This window comes from Malaclemys terrapin, assembly GCF_027887155.1.
Source record: "Malaclemys terrapin pileata isolate rMalTer1 chromosome 20 unlocalized genomic scaffold, rMalTer1.hap1 SUPER_20_unloc_1, whole genome shotgun sequence".
NCBI classification, from domain to species: Eukaryota; Metazoa; Chordata; order Testudines; family Emydidae; genus Malaclemys; species Malaclemys terrapin.
Window position 1 is genome coordinate 162,921 of NW_026530188.1, and position 24,904 is coordinate 187,824.

Consider the following 24,904-nt stretch of genomic DNA (forward strand, 5'->3'; position numbering starts at 1 on the left):
CCACCCCCAGCGCCCCGTCCCTGCCTTGGCTGAAGCAGGCCTGCCAAGCGCCGGGGCGGCTGCCACCATGGCTGCTGGACCAGCTGGCTAAGCCGGCGCCCACCAGAGCCAGGTCTTGCCTCCAGCCTGGGCGCTGGCTGAGGGAAGGGGCAGGAGGGCAGCCCCTGTCCTGGCCCAGATCCCTCCCCCTTAAGCCAAACACCAAGCTCCCCCACCCTCAGCCCCCCATTACCGCAGCCCCCTCTGCCACCCCCCAGCCCTGGGACAGTCTCCACTCCGACATCAGGGTTAAAATCCTTTATTGGAAAAGTCCAGCGTAAAAAAAATGGGGGGGAGGGCTGGGTGTCAGGGACCGCAGGGAGCAGGAGAAGGGGGATGCTGGTGGGGCCCCCATCCTGACTCATGCAAGTCATTGTCTTTCTGCATGATTTAGGGGAGTTGAGCCAGCAGCCCACTTTGACCCCCATGCATGTTGGGGGGGGGTATTCCCCCCCCAGGAGGAAACACCCCTTCCAATCCAGCCTGACCCAGCGGGGCCCCCACAGCTTGGATGGGGTGTGGCCAGCAGCCCCTCAGGGGCTGCCCCCCCTTTGTAAGGCTTTCACCAGTACGGTCCAGGGGGGCCACAGGAAGAGTCCAGGGGGACAGGAGGCTCCAATGGCTTCCAGGAGGTCCCTACATGTGGGCTGCTCAGCCAGACCCTGCCCCATAGCAGGTGAGGGGCAGCCCCAGCAATGGGACAATCTCCTATCACGGGGGGCGGGGATGGCCAGTCAGCCAGCGAGTGGGCCAGGGAATGGGCCAGCTGGCTGGCATGTGAGGCAGAGGAGAGGAGCCAGCATGTGGGGCAGAGGTGTCAGATTGGGAGGGACCGGCCTGCCGGTGAGTGGGGGGGGGGAGGAGAGGAATGGGCCAGCCGGCTGGCATGTGGGGCAGATGTGTCGGGCAGGGAGGTGCCAGCCTGCCAGCATGTGGGGAAGAGGGGAGGTGCCGGCGTGCATGTGGAGCACAGCTGTGGGGCAGGGAGGCCGGTGAGTGGGGCGGAGCTGTGGGGCAGGGAGGCCAGCCCCCCCCACCCCCCCCGGGCTATCTCTGCCACTGGAACGTCTGATGCAACCGCTCGGCCTGGCCCTTCAGCACCTGGATCTCGCCCTGGATGAAATCCGTCAGCGCCTTGCGCATCTCCACCTGGGGAGGGACGGGGGGGTCAGGGCTCCCAGACACACCCCCGCCCCCAGACACAAACACCCCCAGACACCCCCCACCCCGCCCACCAGACACCCCCGCCACCAGACACCCCCCCCAGACACCCCCCACCCTGCCCACCAGACACCCCCCCACCCCGTCCACCAGACACACTGTCCCAGCCCCCCAGATACCCCCCGCCCCCAGACACCCCCCCACCCCGCCCACCAGACACCCCCACCCCGCCCACCAGACACACTGTCCCACATGCCCACACACACCCCCGCCCCCAGACACCCCCCCACCCCGCCCACCAGACACCCCCACCCCCCAGACACCTCCCACCCCGCCCACCAGACTTCCCCCCCAGACACACTGTCCCACACCCCCACACGCCCCCACACCCAAGACACTGCCCCCCAGACTCACCAGGTCTCCCCCAGCTGGTCACTATCCCCCTCCCCATGGGTCACTCCCTGCACCCCACACAAACACAGGGCCCCCCCATGACCCCCAGCTCACCGCTGACTTGTTCTCAGCCTGGAGACGCTCCAGCACGGGCCGGACGCTGAATGGTTTCCCGATGAGAACAGTGATCCGCTGGGGGGACACACCAGGGTGAGTGGGGACCCTGCTGCTGCCCCTGCCCCCTCCCCCCGAACCCGCCCCCCAACGTGAAGAGCCACCCCCCTGCCTCCCGACCCATGGCAGGGAGCTCCCAACCTCCGACACCCCGCCCCGCCAGCTGATGTTTACATAGGGCCTACCCAGTGCAGCGGGAGGGGAAAGGGCTCCACTCCGCACCCCCCCAGCAGGCAGCCCAATACCCACCTGGCCGACACGCGGCACATACGGGGGGGTGTTGGGCAGCACATCGTTCAGACCTGGGGGGGAGAATGTTAGAGACGTGGGGGGGGACTCCAATCCCCCTCACTCCCCCTGCAGGTTATCCACCTAACCCGGCCCACCCAGCCCCACGCTCCCCATGCCTCCCTCCCCCAGCTAACCCCCCCCCCAGCCCAACGCTCCCCATGCCCCCCTCCCGCAGCTAACCACCACTCCCCCAGCCCCACGCTCCCCATGCCCCCCTCCCCCAACCAGCCACCACCCTCTCAGCCCCATACTCCCCAGCCCCACGCTCCCAGCTAACCACCGCCCCCAGCTAATGACCCCACTGCACCATGCTCTCCAGCCCCACCCACCATATCCCCCCTGCTAGCAGCCCCCCTTCCTCTTGGCTGACAGGAGATTTGGGGGGCCCAGCAAAGCCTCACCAACGTGCCAGAGGGGCAGGATGACGGGGTGCTGCCGGCACTCGGCCAGGAGTCGCCCGATCCCTAGGGGGCAGAGCGAGGAGGAGTTAGAAAGGGCAGCCCTCCCCCTTCCCCAGCCCACTTCCCCTCATGCACTCACCCCACTTGAAGCGCATGAATTCCTGGCTCATGTTCACCTTGCCTGGGAGTGAGAAGAGAGAGGTGGGTTGGGGGACACAAGGAGACCCCCTGACGGCCCCCCCGCCAACCGTGCTTGGGCCCCAATCAGGGCTCCTCCACCCCCCCTTAACTGGCTGGGCCGGCTATTCTGCGGTGTCCCCCCCCCCCCCCCCCCCCGTGCAGCACAGTCCTACCCCTCGCCCCCCATGTTGTTCTCCCCCAAAATGAGCAAGCCCAAAGGGGCTGTGCCCAGCTCCTCCCCCACGGCCCCTGCCCAGAGTTACCCTCAGGGAAGATGTGCACCCAGTCCCCGCGGTTGAGCTTCTCCAGGATGAAATCCATCCCCTTCTGATAGACGCCATCCCCTGGGGGGGCAGTGCCATTAGACCCTGGCCCACAGGTCCCCCTCAGCTGCACCCTCCCTCCCTCAGCTGGTCCCCCCACCCTGCGCCGGCCTCTGCCACAGCTCCCTCACCCCCCGCATTTTCCCCTCAGCCTCTTCCCCTCCAACTCCTGCCTCCGGGTGCCTCAGTGTCCCATGTGACCCCAGCCACACACACCCCCGTATCCCCCTCTCCCCCTAGCCTAGTCTAAATAAAATAAATAAATTAATGGAATCAAGTATCAGAGGGGTAGCCGTGTTAGTCTGAATCTGTAAAAAGCAACAGAGGGTCCTGTGGCACCTTTGAGACTAACAGAAGTATTGGGAGCATAAGCTTTCGTGGGTAAGAAGTGAGGTTCTTACCCACGAAAGCTTATGCTCCCAATACTTCTGTTAGTCTCAAAGGTGCCACAGGACCCTCTGTTGCTTTACATTAATGGAGATATCCTATCTCCTAGAACTGGAAGGGACCTTGAAAGGTCTTTGAGTCCAGCCCCCTGCCTTCACTAGCAGGACCAAGTACTGATTTTGCCCCAGATCCCCAAGTGGCCCCCTCAAGGATTGAGCTCACAACCCTGGGTTTAACAGGCCAATGCTCAAACCACTGAGCTATCCCTCCCCCCCAGTCCCCTCTCCCACATGTATCTCCCAACTCCCCGGGCCCGGCCCCATGTGCCCCCCCCAGGCCAGCCCCTCCGCCTGCCACCCTCACCTCGGCACACGGGGACGCACTGACCCAGGCTGAAGAAGCGCGAATGCAACTCTCGGGTGAAGCAGATGTCAGCGGCCGTGGGGGTCCTGAGAGGGGAGCAGATAACATATAAATGGTGTGTGGGGGGAGAACCACAATCACCCCGCAGCACTGCTGGCCCCTCCCCCACTGGACAGAGGGCAGCGGGGTGGGGAACCCCTGTAGGCCAGCCTGCCTCGGACCCTCCAGCACAATGTGGGCCCCCTGATGTAGTGGGTGAGGGCCCCTTCAGGGAGGTTATGGGGACAATTGATGGGGAGGGGTTCCCCACAAACTCCCCTCATACAGCCCCCCCACTCACCAGCGCATCTTCTTCACGTTCCAGACGTGCCGAAGCTTCAATATACCTGGAAATTGGGGGCAGGGGAGAACAATTACTGGGGGAATCTCAGCCAGACCCCCCCACTCAGGGGAGATAACTGATGTGGGGGAGGGGTCTGTTCTCTCCGGGGGGAGCAGAAATAACACTGAGAACCAGCCCCCCTCCCCTGACAAAAGTGTCTCTGCCCTGCCCCCTCCCTCCCAGCCACACTCTCCAGGGGTCCCCCCAGAGATGGGGCCCCCTGCACCCAGCGCCTACCCCAGAGGTGGGGGTCATCCATGCAGGACTGGTGGTTGGACACGGTGATGAGGGGGGTGCCGGGCTGGCGCCGCTCGACCAAATCGTACAGAACCTCCTTGTTATGGACCCGCAGCCGGTTCATGCGCCCTGCAGGGAGGGGGGGGACAACTTAGATGTGGGGGGAGCAGCCAGGGGAGACCCGTGCTGGGCTCCCCCACCCCCAGTGGCCTGGATGATTGGAGTACAGGAGCAGGACAGTGGAGGGCAGGGGGGAGCTCGGGGTGGAGGGGCAGTGCGTGGGTCTGGGAAGCAGGGCGGGAGTGCGGTGGGAGGTGCAGGGCAGGGAGGCTCAAGATGGGGGGGGCAGTGTGTGGGTCCAGAGGACCCTGGGGCGGGGGGGTGCAGGATAGGGGGGAGCTCAGGGTGGGGGGATGCAGGATGGGGGGTCCTGGGGTGGAGGGGGTGAAGGCAGGGGGAGCTCAGGGTGGGGGGGTCAGTGTGTGGGTCGGGGGGGGGGCAGCACTCACTTGTCCAGAAGCAGCTGTAGGTGCCCACCAGGCCGGTGATCAGGCGACTGGCCAGGGTCCAGGGCAGCCGCGGGGCCGGTGGAAAGGGCCAAGACACCTCCAGGGGCATCGTACCGCCCCCTGCGGGGACACGCTGGGGTCACAAGGGGGCTGCAGTCACTCGCCCACATCGCCCCGCCCCTTTCACATCGCCCCTCCCTCCATTGTCCCCCCTCCTCCCCACCCCCACCCCCACCCCCACCTCCACCTCCACCTCCACCTCCCCTGTGGCTGTAAAGTGCCCCGCCCCCCACCACATCGCCCCGCCCCCTTCCACCACATCGCCCCTCCCCTCCCCCGTCGCCCCGCCTCCTTCCACCACATCGCCCCTCCCCTCCAACCCGCCAGCCCCTTCCATCCCCTCCCCCCATTGCCTCCCCTCCTCCTCCTCCTCCTCCCCCTCCCCACCCCCATCCCCACCTCCCCCGCGGCTGTAAAGCGCCCCCGCCTTCTCCCCACTGTCGCGAATGCCGCCGGCCACGGGCGGCCCCTCCGGTCGTAAAGCGCGCCCGGCCCGGCCGCAAATGCAGGTGTCGCACAGCGCCGCGAAGAGGCTTGGAGGACTCGGAGCATACGAGATGCGATGGGTAGAGCGCCCAACTTCCGGGTTCGCGACCATAGAGAGCGGCGGCGCGACCGGCCCCTCCCCCCAGGGCAGACGAGCCGAGCCGAGCCGGGCGGCTAGAGCGGCCCGGGGCAGGAGGCAGCATAGAGAAGCAGGACGTGCTGGCAGGAGCGCCCCCAGGGGCGGCAGCATGACATCAGGCCAGATCTGATGATGTCATAATCAGATGTAGTGACATCACCACCTTCTGCGGTGACATCACGACCACCCACAACGCCATCGTGACAGATCTGGTGATGTCACAGTTAGGCGCTGTGACATCACAGCAAATCCGGCGAGGTCTTGGCCACACGCGACGCCGTAGCAACGCCAGGGTCAGGCGGGGTGGTGCCCTCGCGTGGTGACGTCACCCCCAAACACTGCACCCCGGGACCGCACGGCGACACGTCCCCTCCGTGTGGGTGCGTGTTAGCCCGTGTTCTCCTGCCAGGCCCTGTTGGGGGTGTTGTGAGAGGCTACCGGGGTGGTGCTTCTGCTTTCTCCTGTTGATATCTCTCAGCTGCGTGTGTGTGTTCCCTCTGTGTGCTGCCCCAGCTCTGCAGATAGCTGACCCAGCAAACCCGACGAGAACCCCCAATGACCACAGAGTCTAGTAAGCTACAAAGGAACCTCGGCCAGGTTTATTGCGACCTCGGACACAATTGCAGTTCCCCGTAGATTACTTAGTCTACCGGGCATGTCTCTTGGCAAGGACCCAGCTCAGTGGCGGGACTTTCCACTGCCCCCGTGGCCGGACAAAGACACCACCCCAGGGATACATTTTTATACACGGGTACAAACAAGTTACACATCACTCCTGACGTATTAAGGTGCAACCCCTCTACGTAGTAAGGTGCCGCCTCGCACCTTGTACATGTTGGTTCAATCAAAACAACTCTATCCATCATTTTACCCTTTTGCCCCCATCATTGGGATGGCTCGGCCTGTTCCATGTTATCTGTGGAATGTTTCAGTATTGGAGTGTTCTGATATCTGGTGTTCAGTACTTTTTAGGTATGTCTCTTTTTGCAGCATCAGCCCTTTCCTTGCCAGCTTCTGCGAGCAGGGCCTGCCTCTGGCTCACAGCTTAACTTTGCTTTATGTTAGCAAAGTCTTGACCATTACTTTAGTTCAGGCCTTAGGCCTCATACCAGGCCTCTGATACCAAGGTTTCTATTGCAGGGCCTCCTCTTACTACAGGGGGGGCCACACATCTGGGGGTGGGGCTGGCGTGTCCTTGTGTGTTGGTGCATGTTCGTGTGTCCATCCATGTAGGCGTGTAGGTTAGCACAAGCATTTGTGCGATATCTGTGCGTGTGTGTCAGTGTGTGTGTGTGCTGCTGATGCGTGTCACTGCAGATGTGTTCGGCACACACGTTTGTGCATTAAGCCGTGGCAGTGCATGCGGGGTGGTTGCATGTACACATGTTCTGGCATGTTGGCATGTGCTTGTGTTAATGCGTGTGTCAGCACGTGTTTGACACATGTCCCTTAGCATGTCAGTGCATGTGCGGGTACACGTGAGTGCCTGTATGTTAGCATGGGGCTGTATGCCACCCAGCCCCTACAGGCCTGTCCTGTGGATACCTGCAGCGGGGCGGGGACCCTGACATCTCCTCTCCCCTGCGGGGCGGGGCCAGCCTAGCTCAGCAAGGGGGAAGTGAAACCCTGGAGGGTGGGGAGAGCTGGGGCCCATGGGTGGAGCAGCCAGTGGAACCAGCGTGGGGAGCAGGGAGAGGAGGGTGAGGCTGGGCTCCCTGGCTGGGTTGGGGGTCAGATCTGGACCCCGCTGTGCTGGGGTGGCGGGGGGTGGTATTTGGGCCTCCTCTGCAGAGCTCCGCTCAGGTTGCTGCCTGGGGGGTAGTACCAAATTGCAAAGCCCCCCCCCCTCCTGTCCCAGTCCCCTCCCGGGCTCCTTTCCCCCGCCCCGGGTCCCCCCCCCCACTTCCTGTCCCAGTCCCCTCCCGGGCTCCTTTCCCCCCCCCCCTTCCTGTCCCAGTCCCCTCCCGGGCTCCTTTCCCCCGCCCCGGGTCCCCCCCCCACTTCCTGTCCCGGTCCCCTCCCGGGCTCCTTTCCCCCGCCCCGGCTCCCCCCCCCCACTTCCTGTCCCAGTCCCCTCCCGGGCTCCTTTCCCCCCCCCTTCCTGTCCCAGTCCCCTCCCGGGCTCCTTTCCCCCGCCCCGGGTCCCCCCCCCACTTCCTGTCCCGGTCCCCTCCCGGGCTCCTTTCCCCCGCCCCGGGCCCCCCCCCCACTTCCTGTCCCGGTCCCCTCCCGGGCTCCTTTCCCCCGCCCCGGGTCCCCCCCCCCACTTCCTGTCCCGGTCCCCTCCCGGGCTCCTTTCCCCCGCCCCGGGTCCCCCCCCCACTTCCTGTCCCGGTCCCCTCCCGGGCTCCTTTCCCCCGCCCCGGGTCCCCCCCCCACTTCCTGTCCCGGTCCCCTCCCGGGCTCCTTTCCCCCGCCCCGGGTCCCCCCCCCACTTCCTGTCCCGGTCCCCTCCCGGGCTCCTTTCCCCCGCCCCGGGTCCCCCCCCCCACTTCCTGTCCCGGTCCCCTCCCGGGCTCCTTTCCCCCGCCCCGGGTCCCCCCCCCACTTCCTGTCCCGGTCCCCTCCCGGGCTCCTTTCCCCCGCCCCGGGTCCCCCCCCCCACTTCCTGTCCCGGTCCCCGCCCCGGGTCCTGCCCCCACGGCGGGGGGGGGGGGGGGGTGACACTGCAGAGCCCTGTGAGTCCCTGACCTGGTGAGGGGGAGAATCAGCTGGGGGAGGGTTGGGACAGCTGCGGGGGAAGGGAAGGGGGGGGATAGACAGGACTGACCAATGGGCCCATGGCTCTGCGGGGGGTGGGGGGAGAATCTTGGGCTCACACTGACCTGGGCGGGGGGGAGGGCAATCTCGGGGAGGGCGAAGGCAAAGGGGGAGATTTTAGGGGGGGGTCTCTGGGGGTGGGAGGGGAGCTGTCTGGGGCGGGGGGCTCTCTGGAGAGGAGTGACGGAGCAAGTGGGTTGTGTGGGGCTCTGTCGGGTGAGATGGGGGCAGCGCTTTGGGCACAGGGGGGGTTGTGATGGACAGAGCCAGATGCAGCCCATGGGGTGGTTTTTGTTTTTTGCTATATTTAGCCCCCCAGGAAGCCCCATCTAGATTTAATGCCAGCCAGGGAGTGCCCACCGCCGCCCCGTTCCATCTGTCTGTCCCCACAACCCTCCACCTGGCTGTGTCCGTCCAGCTGTCCCTCTCTTGCAGGGTTTGTCCAGGGCTGAGGCGCTCCCCCCACCATGGGGCTGCCCCTCCGCATCCTGCTGCTCCTGCTTCTGCTGTGGCCGGCAGCTGCCCCCTTCCGGATCTGCGCCTTCAACCTGCAGCGCTTCGCCGGCCCCAAAGCCGCCAAGGTCGCCGTCATGGACACGCTGGTCAAGGTGAGACAGGGGCTCGGGGAGCAAGGGGGGAGGCTGGGGGAGTCAGTGCGGGGCACATGGAGGAGTGGGTGGGGGGAGACAGGGAGGCCACCAGGGGTAGGGACAGAGGAGAGGCAGGAGGTGGTGGTGTGTGATTTGCATATGCAGATGTATGCTAATGATCCCGGCCCGCACAGATTGTCTCTCGCTGTGACATCGCAGTACTGCAGGAGGTGATGGATGCCAAGGGACAGGCCGTGCCAGCGTTGATCAGCGCCCTGCACAGGTGGGTTATGTGGGGGCAGGGGCGTAGGTGGGGCTGGGTGGAGGGTGACCGCTGGGATCCCCCTCACCCCGTCCCCTTCTGCCCCCAGGTCTGCAGGCCCCGACTCCTACACAGCCCTGGGCAGCCCGCTGCTGGGAGCTGGGAATTATCAGGAGCGCTACGTCTTCGTGTACCGGTGAGTGCAGCCTGGGGCAATGTGACGCCCTCAGCCTGGCCTGTCACCGACCGAACACGCTTAGTTCAGACATGGTGCCAGTGAGCTGTCGTTCAACGGGCCGCCAGGGCCAGGCCCACGGCACAGTGGGGCTACGCTGCCTTGTTTCACCACGTTCAGCTCAGTTCCCATTCCACAGGCGCCCGGAAGGCTGGTCTGGGACTCAGACCGTGGGCTAAGGGGGCTGGGGTGCACAGGCCGGGGGAGCAGAACCGTTCCGGTCCCCCTATGACCTGCAGCCACCGCGGAACAAAGCCGGGCGCGTCACTTCGCGAGAAGCCGTTTTCCTTCCAGCTCCTGCAGATTTCAGGGCGTTGGGTTCGCTGGCTGAATCGGAGAGGTCCGACTCCAGCCTCCACCACAGGCAGCGTGACCAAAACACATGTGAAAGGACACGAACCATCGCCCGGCGACTCGGAACCACAGTGCAGCCAACGTCTGCCATAGAAAAATCGATGAGTAAAATCAACCTGCCGGGGTGGAGGGATCCAGCACACGCTCCCCCCCCAACCCCGCTCTAACCCTGCCCCTTACCTGCAGGTCCGGCCGCACCCAGCTCCTCGACTCCTATGTGTACCTGGACGAGAACCCCGCCAGACCGGATGCCTTCGCCCGCGAACCCTTTGTCGCGCGCTTCAGCCTGCCCAGCAAAGGTGTGTGTGTGCCAGGACACCTGGGTTCTGCTGGGAGGGGAGTGGGGTCCGGGGGGAGGGGCTGGGAGCCAGGACACCTGGGTTCTGCTGGGAGGGGAGTGGGGTCCGGGGGGAGGGGCTGGGAGCCAGGACACCTGGGTTTTCTACCCTGTAGTTGCTCTTCTTTCTCTGTATCCCCAGCCCTCCCCACTCTGGTGCTTGTTCCCCAGCACACCGTGCCCAAGAAGGCCGAGGCGGAGATCGATGCGCTCTACGATGTCTTCCTGGATGTCCAGGCCCGCTGGGGGACGGAGGTGAGGAGGGGGCCAGCCAGGGGCACTGACAATACTGTGAGAATGGAACCCAGGAGTCGTGGGGCTTCTAGACCCCCCCCCCCAATAGAACCCAGGTGTCTTGATGCTTTCTCCCCCCCTCCCCCCAGGACATCATGTTCCTGGGGGACTTTAACGCCGACTGCGGTTACGTGGCCAAGAAGCGCTGGGGCCAGATCCGGCTGCGGCGCGAGCCCGGCTTCCGCTGGCTAATCGGAGACGCTGCCGACACCACTGTGCGGAACAGCACACACTGCGCCTACGACAGGTGGGACCCGGGGTAGCGGGGGGTGCTCTAGAGAGGCCGGGAGCTGTAACCCCCTTCCCTCCTCCCTCTGCAGGATCGTGGTGCATGGGGAGCGCTGCCTGGCACTGGTGGTGCCCGGCTCAGCCCAGCCCTTCGACTTCCCTGGCATGTTCGGGCTCACGGAGACCCAGGTAATGCCCGCAGCTCCCTGTCTGTGCAGGGACCCTGCCCTGGCATGAGAGACGCCCACTCACCTCATGCTGGCAGTGCAGGTCAGGGGGGTCTCTGTGCTGTGCGGGGGGCAGACGGGATGAGCCCCCAGGCTGGGCTGGCAGGTGAATGAGACTCAGTCTGTGACCCGGCCCTCCCAGGCCAGCCGTCTGGAGGGGAACCGCGGGTGGGGCGGGGCAGCGGCCTGGGAATGCCAGCAGCACGGGACAGAGCCGGGGATCTCTAGCAAACTCTGCAGACCCCCTCCACCCCCTGACCCCTGTCTCCTTGTCCCCTGCCCCAGGCGCTGGAGGTCAGTGACCATTACCCGGTGGAAGTGCAACTGGAACTGAACGCCGCCCCGAGGGGGCGCTGGCCGGCCGGCCCAGCACTGCTGTCCCTGGCCATGCTGCTGGCCGGGCTGGGGGGCTGGTTCTGATCTCCCAGCTCAGCGCTGCTGGGCGCCTGGACCTCGGGGAACACGTGACCGGGGGGCTGGAGTCTAAACCCACCCGCAGGACTCTCCACTCAGCAAAGGCCTTTACTCAGATGCCTGGGTTCCCCACACACACACACTTTTCTTGGCTCAGGGCTCCCCCCCCCAGAAGATACAGAAACCTCTCATCTCAGACCTGACAAACTCACTGCAGCAAATACAGGGCTAGCAGTGTTCCCAGGTCCAAGGCCAGGGGAGGTTACAGGACCATCTCCCCAGGGCCTGGGCCTGGCTGCCTGGAGTGTTCGGCTGAAGGGGGCTGGTTCAAATCCTGCCAGAGGGGGTGGGTTGTTTTTTTTTCAGTGACAGAGCAACTAAACCCCTCCATAAGAACAACGCGGAGTCCGGCGGCACCTTAAAGACTAACAGATTTATTTGGGCATAAGCTTTTGTGGGTAAAAACCCACTTCTTCAGATGCATCGTTGTTTTTGTGGATACAGACTGACACGGCTACCCCCGATACTGTTGGGGACTCAGAACTCAGATGGCATGGTTTGTTGTCTGACCGCAGAGAGACAGGCAACACCAGCAAGGTCCAGTGACAAGCTCTTTATTGAGGAGTGCACACAACAATAGAGAGCGGCCCGTCTCCAGAGAGAACCAGCCACCGTTCTAACATCTAGTAGGGTTAGACAGACAGTTCCATCGTGTCATAAATTATTCATTTAAAACAACCCGCATCCCACCCCCCTTTGTTAGCGAGAAACTTTTAGTATTCATGTATACCTATCCCCCTATACAATCAGCCTTAAGCAATTCATAATGTCTCAGCAACTTTCTTATTAGCATGGTTAACAAGCACCAGAACTAGGAGACAGGGGAATCAAGAACATACAAAGAACAGAAACAGGGAGTGGAGATAGTATGTCTCCTAATCTATCTTCTGAGCACACTGTTCGTAGCACATCTGGTACAGGAATGCAGCTTCCCTCTTATCTCATTTTTTCAGCTTAAACAACTATGTCTTCGATTCTGCCCGGGGACTACCCAGAAACCTCTGTTGGCCTAATTCGGGTTAGGTTGGCATAACTGCTCTACAATTTTCTTTTGGGTCCTAACAACCCCCTCTTTGTCCCTAGAGTACCTTAAAAGGACTCTTGGGACATACTGGCTGCAACTCTTACTGAGTTTTGAACTAATTACTGCTGGGTGGAGCACAACTTGGTGCCTATCCAACACCCATATTGGAGAATAACATACAAAGCTATTAGGCCACAAATAATTACAACAGCGCTGCGAAGCAAATTATGAAGCCAGCCACCTATGTCTGGAACCCAATTAAACAGGTTGCTCCACCAAGAATTAACCTGCTCCCCTCCATGGTCCTTTGCTACTTGTATGAGGTGGTTTGCTCTGTCCCAGGTGGTGTTATAAACATCAGGAACATATACGCAGCACTCTTGCCCAATTAGTGCACATGTTCCTCCCTGAGAGGCCAGTAAGATATCTAGAGCCAAGCGGTTCTGGAGAACCATCTGCCTTAGTTTTCTCTGTTCGGTTGCCAAGTCCACCAGGGCATCGGCGGTAGTGTTTGCCATTATCTCCAAAAACCCCTGAAGTCGTATTACTCCTTCGCCAATTCGCCAGGTGGCTCCGCCACAAGCAAAACCAAATCCTGCACAAACGCCTGTCCAATCATTTAGAGCCCGCCAGGTAAGGGGGCGAGATTCCTTAACATTTTCCTCAGCAGCCCTTACATTTCTGATTTTCCCTCTTAGGAGGTGGGCGCGATAAACTACAGGTGGCTCTAACCAGGCCAGATAGCAGGATCCACTCCATGAGGGAGGGAGGACTAGGTATGCTTTGTTGCCACACACCCAATATACCCCGAATAGGGGTCGGTCCCACCGATTCCATCGGTCTGGACCGATTGGTAGGGTTGGGCCATTTGGATAAGAGCATATGCAAAGGGACCTATTATTGGGTCCGGGGGAACATCAGGTACAGTGTAAAGAAAAGCAGTTATAGGAAAGGTGTGAGGAAGAAGGTGTACATGTCGTGGTATTTACCTTCATCCATCTAGGAATTAAAGAGACATCCGGACCATTTATAATTTGAAATCCTTCCTTAGTGTGTGTATAAGCTAGTCCACTATGGGGGGTGTTATAATACCATGTGCACTGGCTAATCCCAACAAAAATGCTAGAATTAGCATGTGGTCCTTTTAAGAGGCACCAATGTCCCGGTCTCCTCCAAACATTTAAGAACCCTTTATTCTTAATTCCAGTATCACTCCAGGTTATGTTTAGAGTGCCTGAAGAGTTCTTCCAGGAGGGAGTCCAGGTCATGTTCCTTGCACTGAGGGGAGTAGGGACCATAGGGAGACCTTTTTGGCTATCCGCTGGCATCAGACAACATACCCAGCATGAAGTATTATGTCAGGCTGGCATGCGAGCTTTCATCTCATGGGCAAGGTGTATAAAGGTGTTAGGACTGTGAGATTCTATAGCCCTATGCTTCGTACCACCAGAAGAGAAAGGTAACAAATAAACAGATTAAAAACGTAAGACCCCAGGCCAGAAAACGGGGCCATTCTTTCGAGAAAGAACGCCACCAATTTAAGGCTTTTTCAGCTGCAGTCGAAGCTTCAGGTCGCCCAAAGGGGTAGCAGTCCATTGGTCTCGGGCCCAGATGTCGTCTGCTTCTGGTTCAGCCGGTTCACGGTGGGATGAACGTGCGTGGCAACCTCGAAGTCCGACGTCATCTACTTCTAGGGAACCCTTTACCTGGTCAGGTTCCCTAGCGGTGCTCCTTTTGACTCTAGTATGATGATTCCAGGTGGGTAGCTCCTTTACTCAGATGGCAGTAGGGCTCACCAGAAGAATTTCAAAGGGTCCTAGCCACTGCGGTTGAAGCGGAGTCTTGTATGCTTTTACCCACACGGGATCACCTGGTAACAAAGAATGAACAGCTTTCCACAATGGTAAGGCTTGGGAATGTGCAGAGTTCTGCTGTACTGTCACTAGATGGTGCTGCAATTCTTTTACGTAGATCTCCGTTTCCTTGGTCATATTAGTATCATTGGGAACTGATATTAAAGGAGCAAAGGTTGGAGGTACATTGTCCTGAAAGGTATGCCACAGGCCTAGGGGCATTTCCAAATGACTGTGTTAGTACTCCAGATGCTACTCCTTTTACCTCATGCACACACAAATCAAAAGGCTTGCTGTAATTGGGCAGTCCTAACGCAGGAGCTCGAATGAGAGATTCTTTTAGTGCTTGAAAAGCTCTTATTTGCTCAGGGTTAGGATGTAAAGGTTCTTCAGCCTTCTCCCTGGTTAGTTCATGCAAAGGTTTTAACCATTTTCCAGCTGAAATAATCCAAGGGCGACAAAATCCAATCATACCAATAAAAGCCCGCATACCTCGCTTAGTGGTGGGAAATGTGATATTAACTATGGTTTCTATCCATTTGGAATCCAGACTACGTATTTCGGGACCCAGTGTATACCCGAGGTACTTTACCTCCTGCCAGGCCCACTGCAACTTAGTGGGGCTGACTTTATGTCCTTTGAGTCCCAACTGGTTGAGTAAATAGAGTCACGCTCATTATCCTCTCGAGTCCTGGAAGCCACGAGAATGTCGTCAACATACGTCACCAGGGTAGAGGCAGCCGGTAACTGGACATCCTTTAAATCCTCAGCTAAAACCCTAGCAACACACTCGGTGCTTCCACATAACCTCCAGGCATTCTAGTCCAAGTAAGTTGTCCCGGGGGTCCAGACCTTTTATCCCCTTTCCCTGCTGTACCAGGGACCCCCCATGTAACTGCAAAAAGGTTCTGCTTTTCTGGAGCCACTGGTACAGAGAAGAAAGCATTCACTAAGTCCATGCACGTAAACCATCCGCTTCAGGTGGCATCATTGCCAAAACAGTACTTGGGTTTGGCATCACAGGATGTTCTGGAATCACATACCGATTGATAAGTCTTAAGTGCTGCACCATTCTATATACAGGTTTTCCATCTAAGTCGAGCTGCGGTTTCCTCACAGCCAGAATGGGAGTATTACAAGGAGAGACACATGGCACTAAAATTCCCTGGTTCTTAAAATTCTGCACAAGGGACTCAAGTCCTTGTATAGCCTCGATTTTAAGGGGATATTGTCTCTGAGCAGGCGGTGACATATTGCTTTTTATCACTGGATTTAGAGGTGAGGCAGATTTTACCAGACCCACATCATGTTTTCCTCCCCACACTATAGGGTGAACTTCATTTTGGACTCGGAGGGGAAGTGTTTCACAGTTGCTGCCGGCTAATTGCGTTAGCAAACAAGCTTTCTCCACCGGGAATCGAAGGGAAATACTTTCAGGAGTACAGGAAATTTGGGCATGCAATTTACACAACAAATCTCTCCCCAGTAAGTTCACTGGACCATTCATTAACAGAAAGGAATGCTGAACAGATATAGGCCCTACCGTAGCCATACAATTATTAGTTATGAAATGTCATTCAGGTTTTCCAGTGACTCCTACCACACATTTTTCTACTTCACCCTTTGGTGCCGCTCCCTTAGGTATAGCCGAATGAGTGGCCCCCGTGTCCACTAATAATTCAAAAGTCTTTTGTCCTACCTTTAGGGGGACCACTGGAAATCGAGCATCACACTTAAATTGTACCATTCCAGCTTCATAAACCTCAGGGCCCCAGGGGAGCGGCGCCTCCCTTCATTCATGATCCACAGAGAATTGACCCACTATCTCAGGCTTATAATCAGATCTTTGCCTGTGTGGACAGTCTCTTTTCCAGTGTCCTTCCTCACCACAATAGTGGCACCCATCACAGCCTGGGTCCATACTACCTCCGCGTCCTCGTCCCCTAAAACCACCCCTTCCCCTTCCAGCAAATCCTCCCCTGGAGCCGCGGCTCCACCCACGACCCCTTCCTTTGCCTCCCGACATGGGCACTGCCAAGGACACTTGATTCTTCACATCCTTTTGCTTTTTCTTCCTTTTTTCCTTTTCCCTCTTTTCCTCTTTCCCATTATAAACTCGCATTGCAATACTGACTACTTCAGGTAAACTTTTCCCTTGCATTCCATCCAGGTGTTCCCTAAACCTTTTTGCAATGTCCTCTGCACACTGTGCCATAAATACTATCTTAACCATTTTCTTTTCATAATCTGATTCTAAATCCAAGTTACTGTGTTTTCTAACCTCATTTGTTAACCGAGTGCAAAAATCGGAGGGATGTTCGTTAGGGAGTTGAACACATGCAGTAACCTTACCCCAATTTGGGGTAGCCTCTCCAGCTGCCATTAATCCATGCAAAATAGCTTGTCGGTACCGATTCAAACTCTTCTTGCCCCTATCCGAATTCGGATCCCAATCAGGCTCAGCGGTGGGCATAATTCCCCAACCTTGGTGACTCAGGTAAAATGCCGCAGTCTGTTCTTTAACCTTTTGACGTTCATCCTCGGTTAAGAGGGTGTCCAACAACTGATTCACATCTGCCCATGTCGGTAAATGAATAGAAAAAATGGACGAAACATTCTTTCTACCACCTCGGGGTTATCTTGAAGGCGCGGCATAGAACACTGCCAATTTAATAAGTCTGCAGTTGTGAATGGAGTGTGAGTAAGCACCATTTGATGCTGCCCAGTACTCTGGGGAACAGGGTAAGCTCGCAAAGAAGCTTGGACTGCTTTTGTAGTTACAGGGGACCCAAAAGGTGCCATGAAAGTTCCCGAGAATTCTCCTAAGGGTTTGGAAGGACCCGCTCCTTGAGCATCCCTCTTCATCTCTGTCTTCTCACTCTCTACCAGTGCTCTTGAGCTCCGCCTTGGCGGTACTCTCTTTGGGATATACCCATCTTCTTCAGGTTGATTTTCTGGGGCATAGGGTGGGGGAGTTTTAACAGATTCTTCTATACAAATGGCTTCAAAGGCCGTACGTCCCTCATTTGGTTTATAGTTATACCATACAAATAAATAATCCATTTGTCCCGGTCTAAGATCAACCAAAATCTCTCTTAAGGAATTCATCCTGTCTGCGGAAAAGGTTCCGCAGCTTGGCCAATCTTTAGTCGGGGACAAATGAGCAGTAAAGGAAGGCCATTGAATTTGACATAAATTTCTCATTTTAGATTTAGCCAAACCGGTTGTTCCAGAGATTCCCTTCCAATCTCTGAGTATCAGAGACAATGGGGCGTCCCCCGGGCATTTACTGCCAAATTGTCCCATCTAGACAGTAAAGGGACTCGAACACCACCTCTCAATGCCGAGCGATCGCTTACCTTCTCCAGGGACTCGAACCCCGAAGACCCAGATCCTACTCAACGGATAGGTGGACGTTGCTGGATTTTTACGGGCTTCAGCTGGTTCGCAGAACACGCCTTATCGCCGACACAGGGATCAGGTCACTGGGCAAGGCTCCTCGAAACCGGAGGATGCACGCTGTGACAATGCGGTTCTGGCGGAACCCAACTGAGAGTGCCAACTCAGGACAAATTGCTCAAATAGGGCAGTTACAGCCCAAGGCTGGGGTTTTTCCACCTCTGAGGCAAACCAAACCAGCCAGACTAGGAGAACTTCGGTCTCACCCCACTGGCTAACCGCAAGTCTCACAAGCAATCTCCTTAGACACTCCAGTTTCCCAGTATTACCACCAGTGCCACACGTTATGGGGACAAATGGTTATGAAAACCAATACCCCAGTAAAAGAAAAAAGGTTCTCCTGATCCCAAAGGACCAAGCCCCAGACCCAGGTCAATATACAAATCAGGTATTACCCACAAATCACGCTGCTGCCAATCCTTTAGAATCTAAAATCTAAAGGTTTATTCGTAAAAGGAAAAAGATAGAGATGAGAGTTAGAATTGGTTAAATGGAATCAATTACATACAGTAATGGCAAAGTTCTTGGTTCAGGCTTGCAGCAGCGATGGAATAAACTGCAGGTTCAAATCAAGTCTCTGGAATACATCCCCCGCTGGGATGGGTCCTCAGTCCTTTGTTCAAAGCTTCAGCTTGTAGCAAAGTTCCTCCAGAGGTATGAAGCAGGATTGAAGACCAGATGGAGATGAGGCATCAGCCTTATATAGTCTTTCCCAGGTGTAAGATCACCTCTTTGTTCTTACTGTGGAAAATTACAGCAAAATGGAGTCTGGAGTCACATGGGCCAGTCCCTGCATACTTTGCTGAGTTACAAGGCGTATCTGCCTTCTCTCAATGGGTCCATTGTATAGCTGATGGTCCTTAATGGGCCATCAAGCAGGCTAGGCAGAGCTAATCTCAGCTTGTCTGGGATGTCACCCAGAAGCATAGCATAAGTTTGCCATACAGACAGTATAGAGCCAACATTCATAACTTCAACTACAAAACTGATACATACATATAGACAGCATAATCATAACCAGTAAACCATAACCTTGTCCTAGACACCCCATTTGACCCCCTTTATACAAGATTTGGGTGCCACCACAGGACCTTGGTTGCAACAATGATCTATACGGTCCCAGTTTATGTCAATAACGTCACACCCCCAACGCAAAATTGATGCAGGAAGGGATGACACAAACATCACTGACTGCATCCCAAGAGCTCCCCATCCTGGGTTCTGTCTCACTACAGCTAGTATTGGGTTAGAAGCCGTACCAGTGTATAACAGAAATGGTTTATCAAAATCATGTTCAACAACATGATTGAACCTCTTTACAAACTCAAGGTAACACTTAGTTAGAACAATAGTGGATTGGATCTGCTCTGGCAGCATGGTTCCTGTATGTGTCATGTGATCTTGCCAAGAGCTAAAGAAAACCGTTACTTTATCCATACCAGCTCGGGCAAATGTTTGGAACCCCATTAACATCGAATAAATGCAGATATTAATGTTCTTCATAGTACAGGAATCTTGGCATTTAGCCACAAAAGCAATATGGTAGTGTGCCTCAGTCTTCCTTTTCATACAGCACATTAGGTCTGGAATGTCTTTTCCCCTGTGAAAAGTTCCAATATTGTTTACAGGCATTACCTGTGAAACCCCAGTGTAACAAGGCCTTTTTAACATAACGTGTGTTCTCATGTATTCCTTTTAACATGTTCAAGGGATTCTCCAAAAGATTAGACACATTGTACATTTTTACAGTCTGTGGCAATAGCAACACATTCATTACAAACTTAAGCAATAACAACAAGTTCATTGCAAGTGTCCATCTGCAATCATGGTTGTCATGCCACCCCTTTGGCTTAATACCATTGGAGTTTGGGCATTTTAGGGTTAACCTGTGGCTTCCCTTTGCAAAATTTAGTTTTCTCTGTCCTCCTTGTCCTGCAGAATCAAACCCTGATTTCTCTTGCTTAACAGAATTCACTGGCTGATGGGGTGGGCCCTCTGTGCTAACAGCTATTAGCAAGTCCTCCCTTTCCCAGCCAGGCAAGTAATTTGCACTACCCCAGACCAGAGCCAGTCCACCAGTTTTCATATCCTTAACTGCTATAATTTCCAAGGCTGGACTCTGCCTTAAAGAGATACCACACAAATCCAAAGAGTCTGCGGGTGAGTTTGCTTGCTCTCCCCTGCATCCTCAAGCATTCAGCCATAAAACTGCTCTGCTCTGACACATCAGTAACCAAATCTGTCCTCAAACCCTGAAGCACAAACTGCTCGTTTAAAGAATCAGAAAGGAGACATTTCTGTTCCAACACCATTGTCTCCCCAACAAGTTGGCCCCACACAGCCACTTGGTTATAGGGCTGCCTCAATTCCTTAACAACTTTTGCTTCCTCTGAGACCTTCTCAAAGCTACCCACACTGGATCTTTTAAAAGGACAGTCAGTGGATCCATTCACAACAGACAATTTCTGGCTGCTAGGAACTGAAACTTCCTTGATTAAATCACTCTCACACCCTTCAGTTGCAGGGAACTGCTTGCACCGAGTACCATGAGGATTCCTTTCTCCAGGAGCTTTTCTAAGCAGCAAATCACCCCTCACAGAAATTCTGCCCTTACCCTCTTCACCTAGGGCTTGCTCTAAAGGAACACTTTCCTGAGCAACAACAGACTCTGTCTGGGTTTTACTTGCATTCAGGATCACCTTTGGCCCATCAGGCAGATCTCTACACAATCCCCTTTCAGGCAAACCCATAGACTTCCTAGATAAAAGGTTAGAAATACTTCCCTTCTCTTTGCCACACACAAGCTTAGGAATTTTTTCCTTTTTGCTACAAGTTGTTAAACTGTCCGTAGGTACCACAACCAAACTACCTTTTCGCTCTCCTTGTGCCCTGGCTAGGGTATCACCCTGATCAGACAGACTTGTTACACCCTTCTCCAACCACACATGAGCAACAGGCAAAATACAAGCACCAGAATTTTCTGGTCTCTGGGATTTTGCTAAGACACTAACTGGATGCAACCTAGTTATGGTGCCATTCTCCCCAGCAGATGCAAACTTAGGACCATTCCCTTCCTGGGCTTTAGTTGAATCCAGAACCAACTCTGAGACAGCTAAATTACTCTCAACCATCACAGGCCGAAAGGCACCTTCTGTCTGCTCCACAGACAAAAAAGAGTTGGAGACGCATTTTTCTTTACTAGACATACGGTTTGGGATTTCATTTCCCTTGTCCCAGCAAACCGGGCTGTTCACAGACAACTGCTTGGAGACTGGGGTAGCTTCCTCCATAGGCAAGTTAATACCCCTGACAGACACAGGCACATTTCCTTCACTGTCGCTATTCTTCGCACAGGAAACAGATAAGGTATAGGGACACTCATCTTCCACTCTCCTTGCCTCCCCAAACTGCTGACTAGATAAAGCCATCAGTTCACAAGACTGCCTAGACTCATCCAACATCTCCTTGTTCTCCTCTCCCTTCGCTTGATCTAATTCCAGATTTACTTCTGAGACATTAGATGGACATTCAGAAACTTCATTCACAGCCAAACAGCTACTTTCCAAGGACAAGCTTTTGGAGAAACCCTCCCTAGGCACAACCTTAGGATCAATCCTCTCTTGTGCTTGGTTTGTATTAACTTGACTGACCATAGCTTTAATATCATTTCCAATCATGATATCCTTAGGGATTATGTCTTTTACTCCCACAACCATGGTGCCCTCCAAACCCTTCCATTTCAGGTGGATTTTAGCCAAAGGCACCCTGACAAAATACTTAGATAAGGCTACAACAGTTACATCTTCACCTGGCAAATAATCTTCCTTCCTGACAAGACTTGCTTTAACCAGAGTAATATCTGCTGCGGTGTCCCTCCATGCCATACACCTTACTCCATTCACTTCTGCACTGCTAATAAACTCTGCGTTATTTCCCCCATATTTAGCTTTAATGTGAGTTTTAAGGTCAAATTCTTCAGAGACCACAGAAACAGCATTTGCACACAGGGCACCAATGCTGGGCTCTGTGTGGCTTGCCTGTGAGTTTACAACAACAGGGTTAGCATTGGCCGTGGCATTTGGGTTTGCTGGTTTTGGGCTGCCCTTCAGTGTCGGGCAGTCTGGTCTCATGTGGCCCAGGATACCACAGTGATAGCATGTAACCTGTTCCGTCCTGGGATGTGAGTTCCTACCCCCCGGACCCCCTTGAACTCCTTTAGAAGAGTCAGGTTTATTTTTAAATCCTTCCCTCCTCTTGAACTGGGGAGAATGGTGATCGGTTTTCCCCGGGGTTTTACACCCTTCTCGAGCCCTGTTTTGGGTATGGGTATCCGCAATCTCTGCTGCCCGTAGGACTGACTCAGGGTCCCTGTCACACACAGCTGCTCTCACATTGTCAGGCACAATGTCTAAGAACTGTTCCAAAGTTATTAAATCCAGCAGTTTTTCAAAACTCCCATGCGCCTTGGCTCCCATAACCCACTTTTTAACAAAACCCATCAGCTTATGAGCACATTCTACAAAAGTACAATCCTTAGGCATTTTAAACTCTCTAAACTTAACTCTGTAAGATTCAGGAGTAACCTTGAATCGCCTTAACACAGAATCTTTAAACTGCCCATAATCCAAGGCTTCTTATTCCCCCAAATCATTAAATACCTCCCTGGCTTTTCCAGTCAGTCTGGTCAGCAGGACAGGCATTCACTGACCCTCAGGGATCTGGTACAGATTGCAGAGGCGTTCAAAGGTAGACAAAAACTCCTCTATATCCTCAGTATCGTTGTAAATGAGACACATCCTTTCCCAGTTTTTCTCATGGCGGGGGGGAAGTGGAGTACCCGGTGGGGATGACTTTCTCCGCTCTTCCATTACTTGGAGCTGAAGTCTGGCCGTCTCCTGTTCAGCCACGAGCAGCTCTAGACGCCCCTTACGAGCTCTCTCTTCTCTCTCATCAGCCTCCTTCTCTCTCTCAGCAGCCTCCTTCTCTAATTCTGCTATTTTTTGCTTCTCCAGCAATCGAAGATCTGCTAGCTTCTGTTCATGCTCAAATTGCAGTTTACTTGTCACCCTTTGCATTCTAATTTTTTCTGCCTCTTCTGCAGCCTCAGGTAAGGGCTGTGCTCTTGCCCCTTGATCACTGGCTATTAACAGATTTCTCAGTTCTTGATTTGTAGCTTTCTTTCTAAAGCTTATCATCTTTTCTGAACACAAATTTTCCAGGGCTTTTTTGCCAAGTCCCTCATATGCTCTTTGCTCAGCCATTGCAGCAGCTCTTTAACCAACAAAACTCTCAATCCCAAAATTCAAATTTGGATAGCGCGGGGTTCTGACCCAAAACTTAATTGACCTGGTTCTGTGGATCCAAGCACGACTACGCCACTGTGACAATGCGGTTCTGGCGGAACCCAACTGAGAGTGCCAACTCAGGACAAATTGCTCAAATAGGGCAGTTACAGCCCAAGGCTGGGGTTTTTCCACCTCTGAGGCAAACCAAACCAGCCAGACTAGGAGAACTTCGGTCTCACCCCACTGGCTAACCGCAAGTCTCACAAGCAATCTCCTTAGACACTCCAGTTTCCCAGTATTACCACCAGTGCCACACGTTATGGGGACAAATGGTTATGAAAACCAATACCCCAGTAAAAGAAAAAAGGTTCTCCTGATCCCAAAGGACCAAGCCCCAGACCCAGGTCAATATACAAATCAGGTATTACCCACAAATCACGCTGCTGCCAATCCTTTAGAATCTAAAATCTAAAGGTTTATTCGTAAAAGGAAAAAGATAGAGATGAGAGTTAGAATTGGTTAAATGGAATCAATTACATACAGTAATGGCAAAGTTCTTGGTTCAGGCTTGCAGCAGCGATGGAATAAACTGCAGGTTCAAATCAAGTCTCTGGAATACATCCCCCGCTGGGATGGGTCCTCAGTCCTTTGTTCAAAGCTTCAGCTTGTAGCAAAGTTCCTCCAGAGGTATGAAGCAGGATTGAAGACCAGATGGAGATGAGGCATCAGCCTTATATAGTCTTTCCCAGGTGTAAGATCACCTCTTTGTTCTTACTGTGGAAAATTACAGCAAAATGGAGTCTGGAGTCACATGGGACAGTCCCTGCATACTTTGCTGAGTTACAAGGCGTATCTGCCTTCTCTCAATGGGTCCATTGTATAGCTGATGGTCCTTAATGGGCCATCAAGCAGGCTAGGCAGAGCTAATCTCAGCTTGTCTGGGATGTCACCCAGAAGCATAGCATAAGTTTGCCATACAGACAGTCTAGAGCCAATATTCATAACTTCAACTACAAAACTGATACATACATATAGACAGCATAATCATAACCAGTAAACCATAACCTTGTCCTAGACACCCCATTTGACCCCCTTTATACAAGATTTGGGTGCCACCACAGGACCTTGGTTGCAACAATGATCTATACGGTCCCAGTTTATGTCAATAACGTCACACACGCTACGTTGCTTCAGAGTCTGATCCCGCGCCGGAGAGTCAGACGAGTCCCTTCATGGTCGCCAAATTTGTCGGGGACTCAGAACCCAGACGGCACGGTTTGTTGTCTGACTGCAGAGAGACAGGCAACACCAGCAAGGTCCGGTGACAAGCTCTTTATTGAGGAGTGCACACAACAATAGAGAGCGGCCCGTCTCCAGAGAGAACCAGCCACCGTTCTAACATCTAGTAGGGTTATATGGACAGTTCCATCGCGTCATAAATGATTCAGTTAAAACAACCCGCATCCCACCCCCCTTTGTTAGCGAGAAACTTTTAGTATTCATGTATACCTATCCCCCTATACAAGCAGCCTTAAGCAATTAATGTCTCAGCAACTTTCTTATCAGCACGGTTAACAAGCACCAGAACTAGGAGACAGGGGGAGTCAAGAACATACAAAGAACAGAAACAGGGAGTGGAGACAGTATGTCTCCTAATCTATCTTCTGAGCACGCTGTTCGTAGCACATCTGGTACAGGAATGCAGCTTCCCTCTTATCTCATTTTTTCAGCTTAAACAACTATGTCTTCGATTCTGCCCGGGGACTACCCAGAAACCTCTGTTGCCTAATTCGGGTTAGGTTGGCATAACTGCTCTACAATTGTTCTTTTTGGGCCTAACAATACTAAACACCTCCATGAACTTTCAGACGTTTTGTGGTTCCTGCTTAAACCGGGGGGGGGGGGGGGGTGTCCCTGCTGCTGCTGCCCAATGGGGGTGAGGAGCCAGGACAGAAGCAAAGCACGTGCCCGGCGGGGGGGTGGGTGGGGGGAGTCTG

General features: G+C 55.0%; 2 protein-coding genes and 1 long non-coding RNA gene across 5 annotated transcripts; 1 reads left to right on the forward strand and 2 right to left on the reverse strand.

The window, feature by feature from the left end:
• Window positions 1–282: 282 nt before the first annotated feature.
• Window positions 283–5,404, reverse strand: TAFAZZIN (tafazzin, phospholipid-lysophospholipid transacylase). Of its 3 annotated transcripts, none has more exons than XM_054014920.1 (11): window positions 5,300–5,404; window positions 4,841–4,960; window positions 4,332–4,460; window positions 4,053–4,098; window positions 3,713–3,798; window positions 2,903–2,983; window positions 2,599–2,640; window positions 2,460–2,522; window positions 2,017–2,069; window positions 1,708–1,785; window positions 283–1,188 (listed from the first exon to the last, which is right to left on the reverse strand). In XM_054014920.1, exons 2-11 carry the CDS (start codon window positions 4,947–4,949, stop codon window positions 1,087–1,089), a joined length of 789 nt encoding a protein of 262 aa, XP_053870895.1. In that variant the 5' UTR covers window positions 4,950–4,960; window positions 5,300–5,404; the 3' UTR covers window positions 283–1,086. The 3 variants fall into 3 exon arrangements, with proteins under 3 accessions (XP_053870895.1, XP_053870896.1, XP_053870897.1); XM_054014921.1 differs by having other exon boundaries at window positions 5,339–5,375; XM_054014922.1 differs by lacking the exon at window positions 2,903–2,983.
• A 2,672-nt stretch (window positions 5,405–8,076) lies between these two features.
• Window positions 8,077–12,046, forward strand: DNASE1L1 (deoxyribonuclease 1 like 1). The gene is made up of 9 exons (XM_054014919.1): window positions 8,077–8,219; window positions 8,721–8,893; window positions 9,070–9,158; window positions 9,247–9,333; window positions 9,913–10,025; window positions 10,206–10,318; window positions 10,447–10,604; window positions 10,678–10,774; window positions 11,098–12,046. The coding sequence occupies exons 2-9, from the start codon at window positions 8,753–8,755 to the stop codon at window positions 11,230–11,232; spliced, it is 933 nt and encodes a 310-aa protein (XP_053870894.1). The 5' UTR covers window positions 8,077–8,219; window positions 8,721–8,752; the 3' UTR covers window positions 11,233–12,046.
• LOC128829482 (uncharacterized) lies at window positions 11,825–24,782 on the reverse strand. Its single transcript, XR_008443343.1, has 2 exons — window positions 22,281–24,782; window positions 11,825–18,363 (listed from the first exon to the last, which is right to left on the reverse strand). It is a non-coding gene; the product is annotated as an uncharacterized LOC128829482 (long non-coding RNA).
• Window positions 24,783–24,904: the final 122 nt, after the last annotated feature.

Bases quoted from the DNA above. Each gene is read 5' to 3' on its own strand.
- DNASE1L1 (XM_054014919.1), top strand. From the start codon at position 8,753: ATGGGGCTGCCCCTCCGCATCCTGCTGCTCCTGCTTCTGCTGTGGCCG. The intron at 10,319-10,446 runs GTGAGGAGGGGG...CCCTCCCCCCAG, and splicing joins AGGCCCGCTGGGGGACGGAG to GACATCATGTTCCTGGGGGA. The intron at 10,605-10,677 runs GTGGGACCCGGG...CTCCCTCTGCAG, and splicing joins ACACACTGCGCCTACGACAG to GATCGTGGTGCATGGGGAGC.
- TAFAZZIN (XM_054014920.1), bottom strand. From the start codon at position 4,949: ATGCCCCTGGAGGTGTCTTGGCCCTTTCCACCGGCCCCGCGGCTGCCC. The intron at 2,641-2,902 runs GTAACTCTGGGC...TCTCACTCCCAG, and splicing joins GGTGCACATCTTCCCTGAGG to GCAAGGTGAACATGAGCCAG. The intron at 2,523-2,598 runs GTGAGTGCATGA...TCTGCCCCCTAG, and splicing joins ATTCATGCGCTTCAAGTGGG to GGATCGGGCGACTCCTGGCC.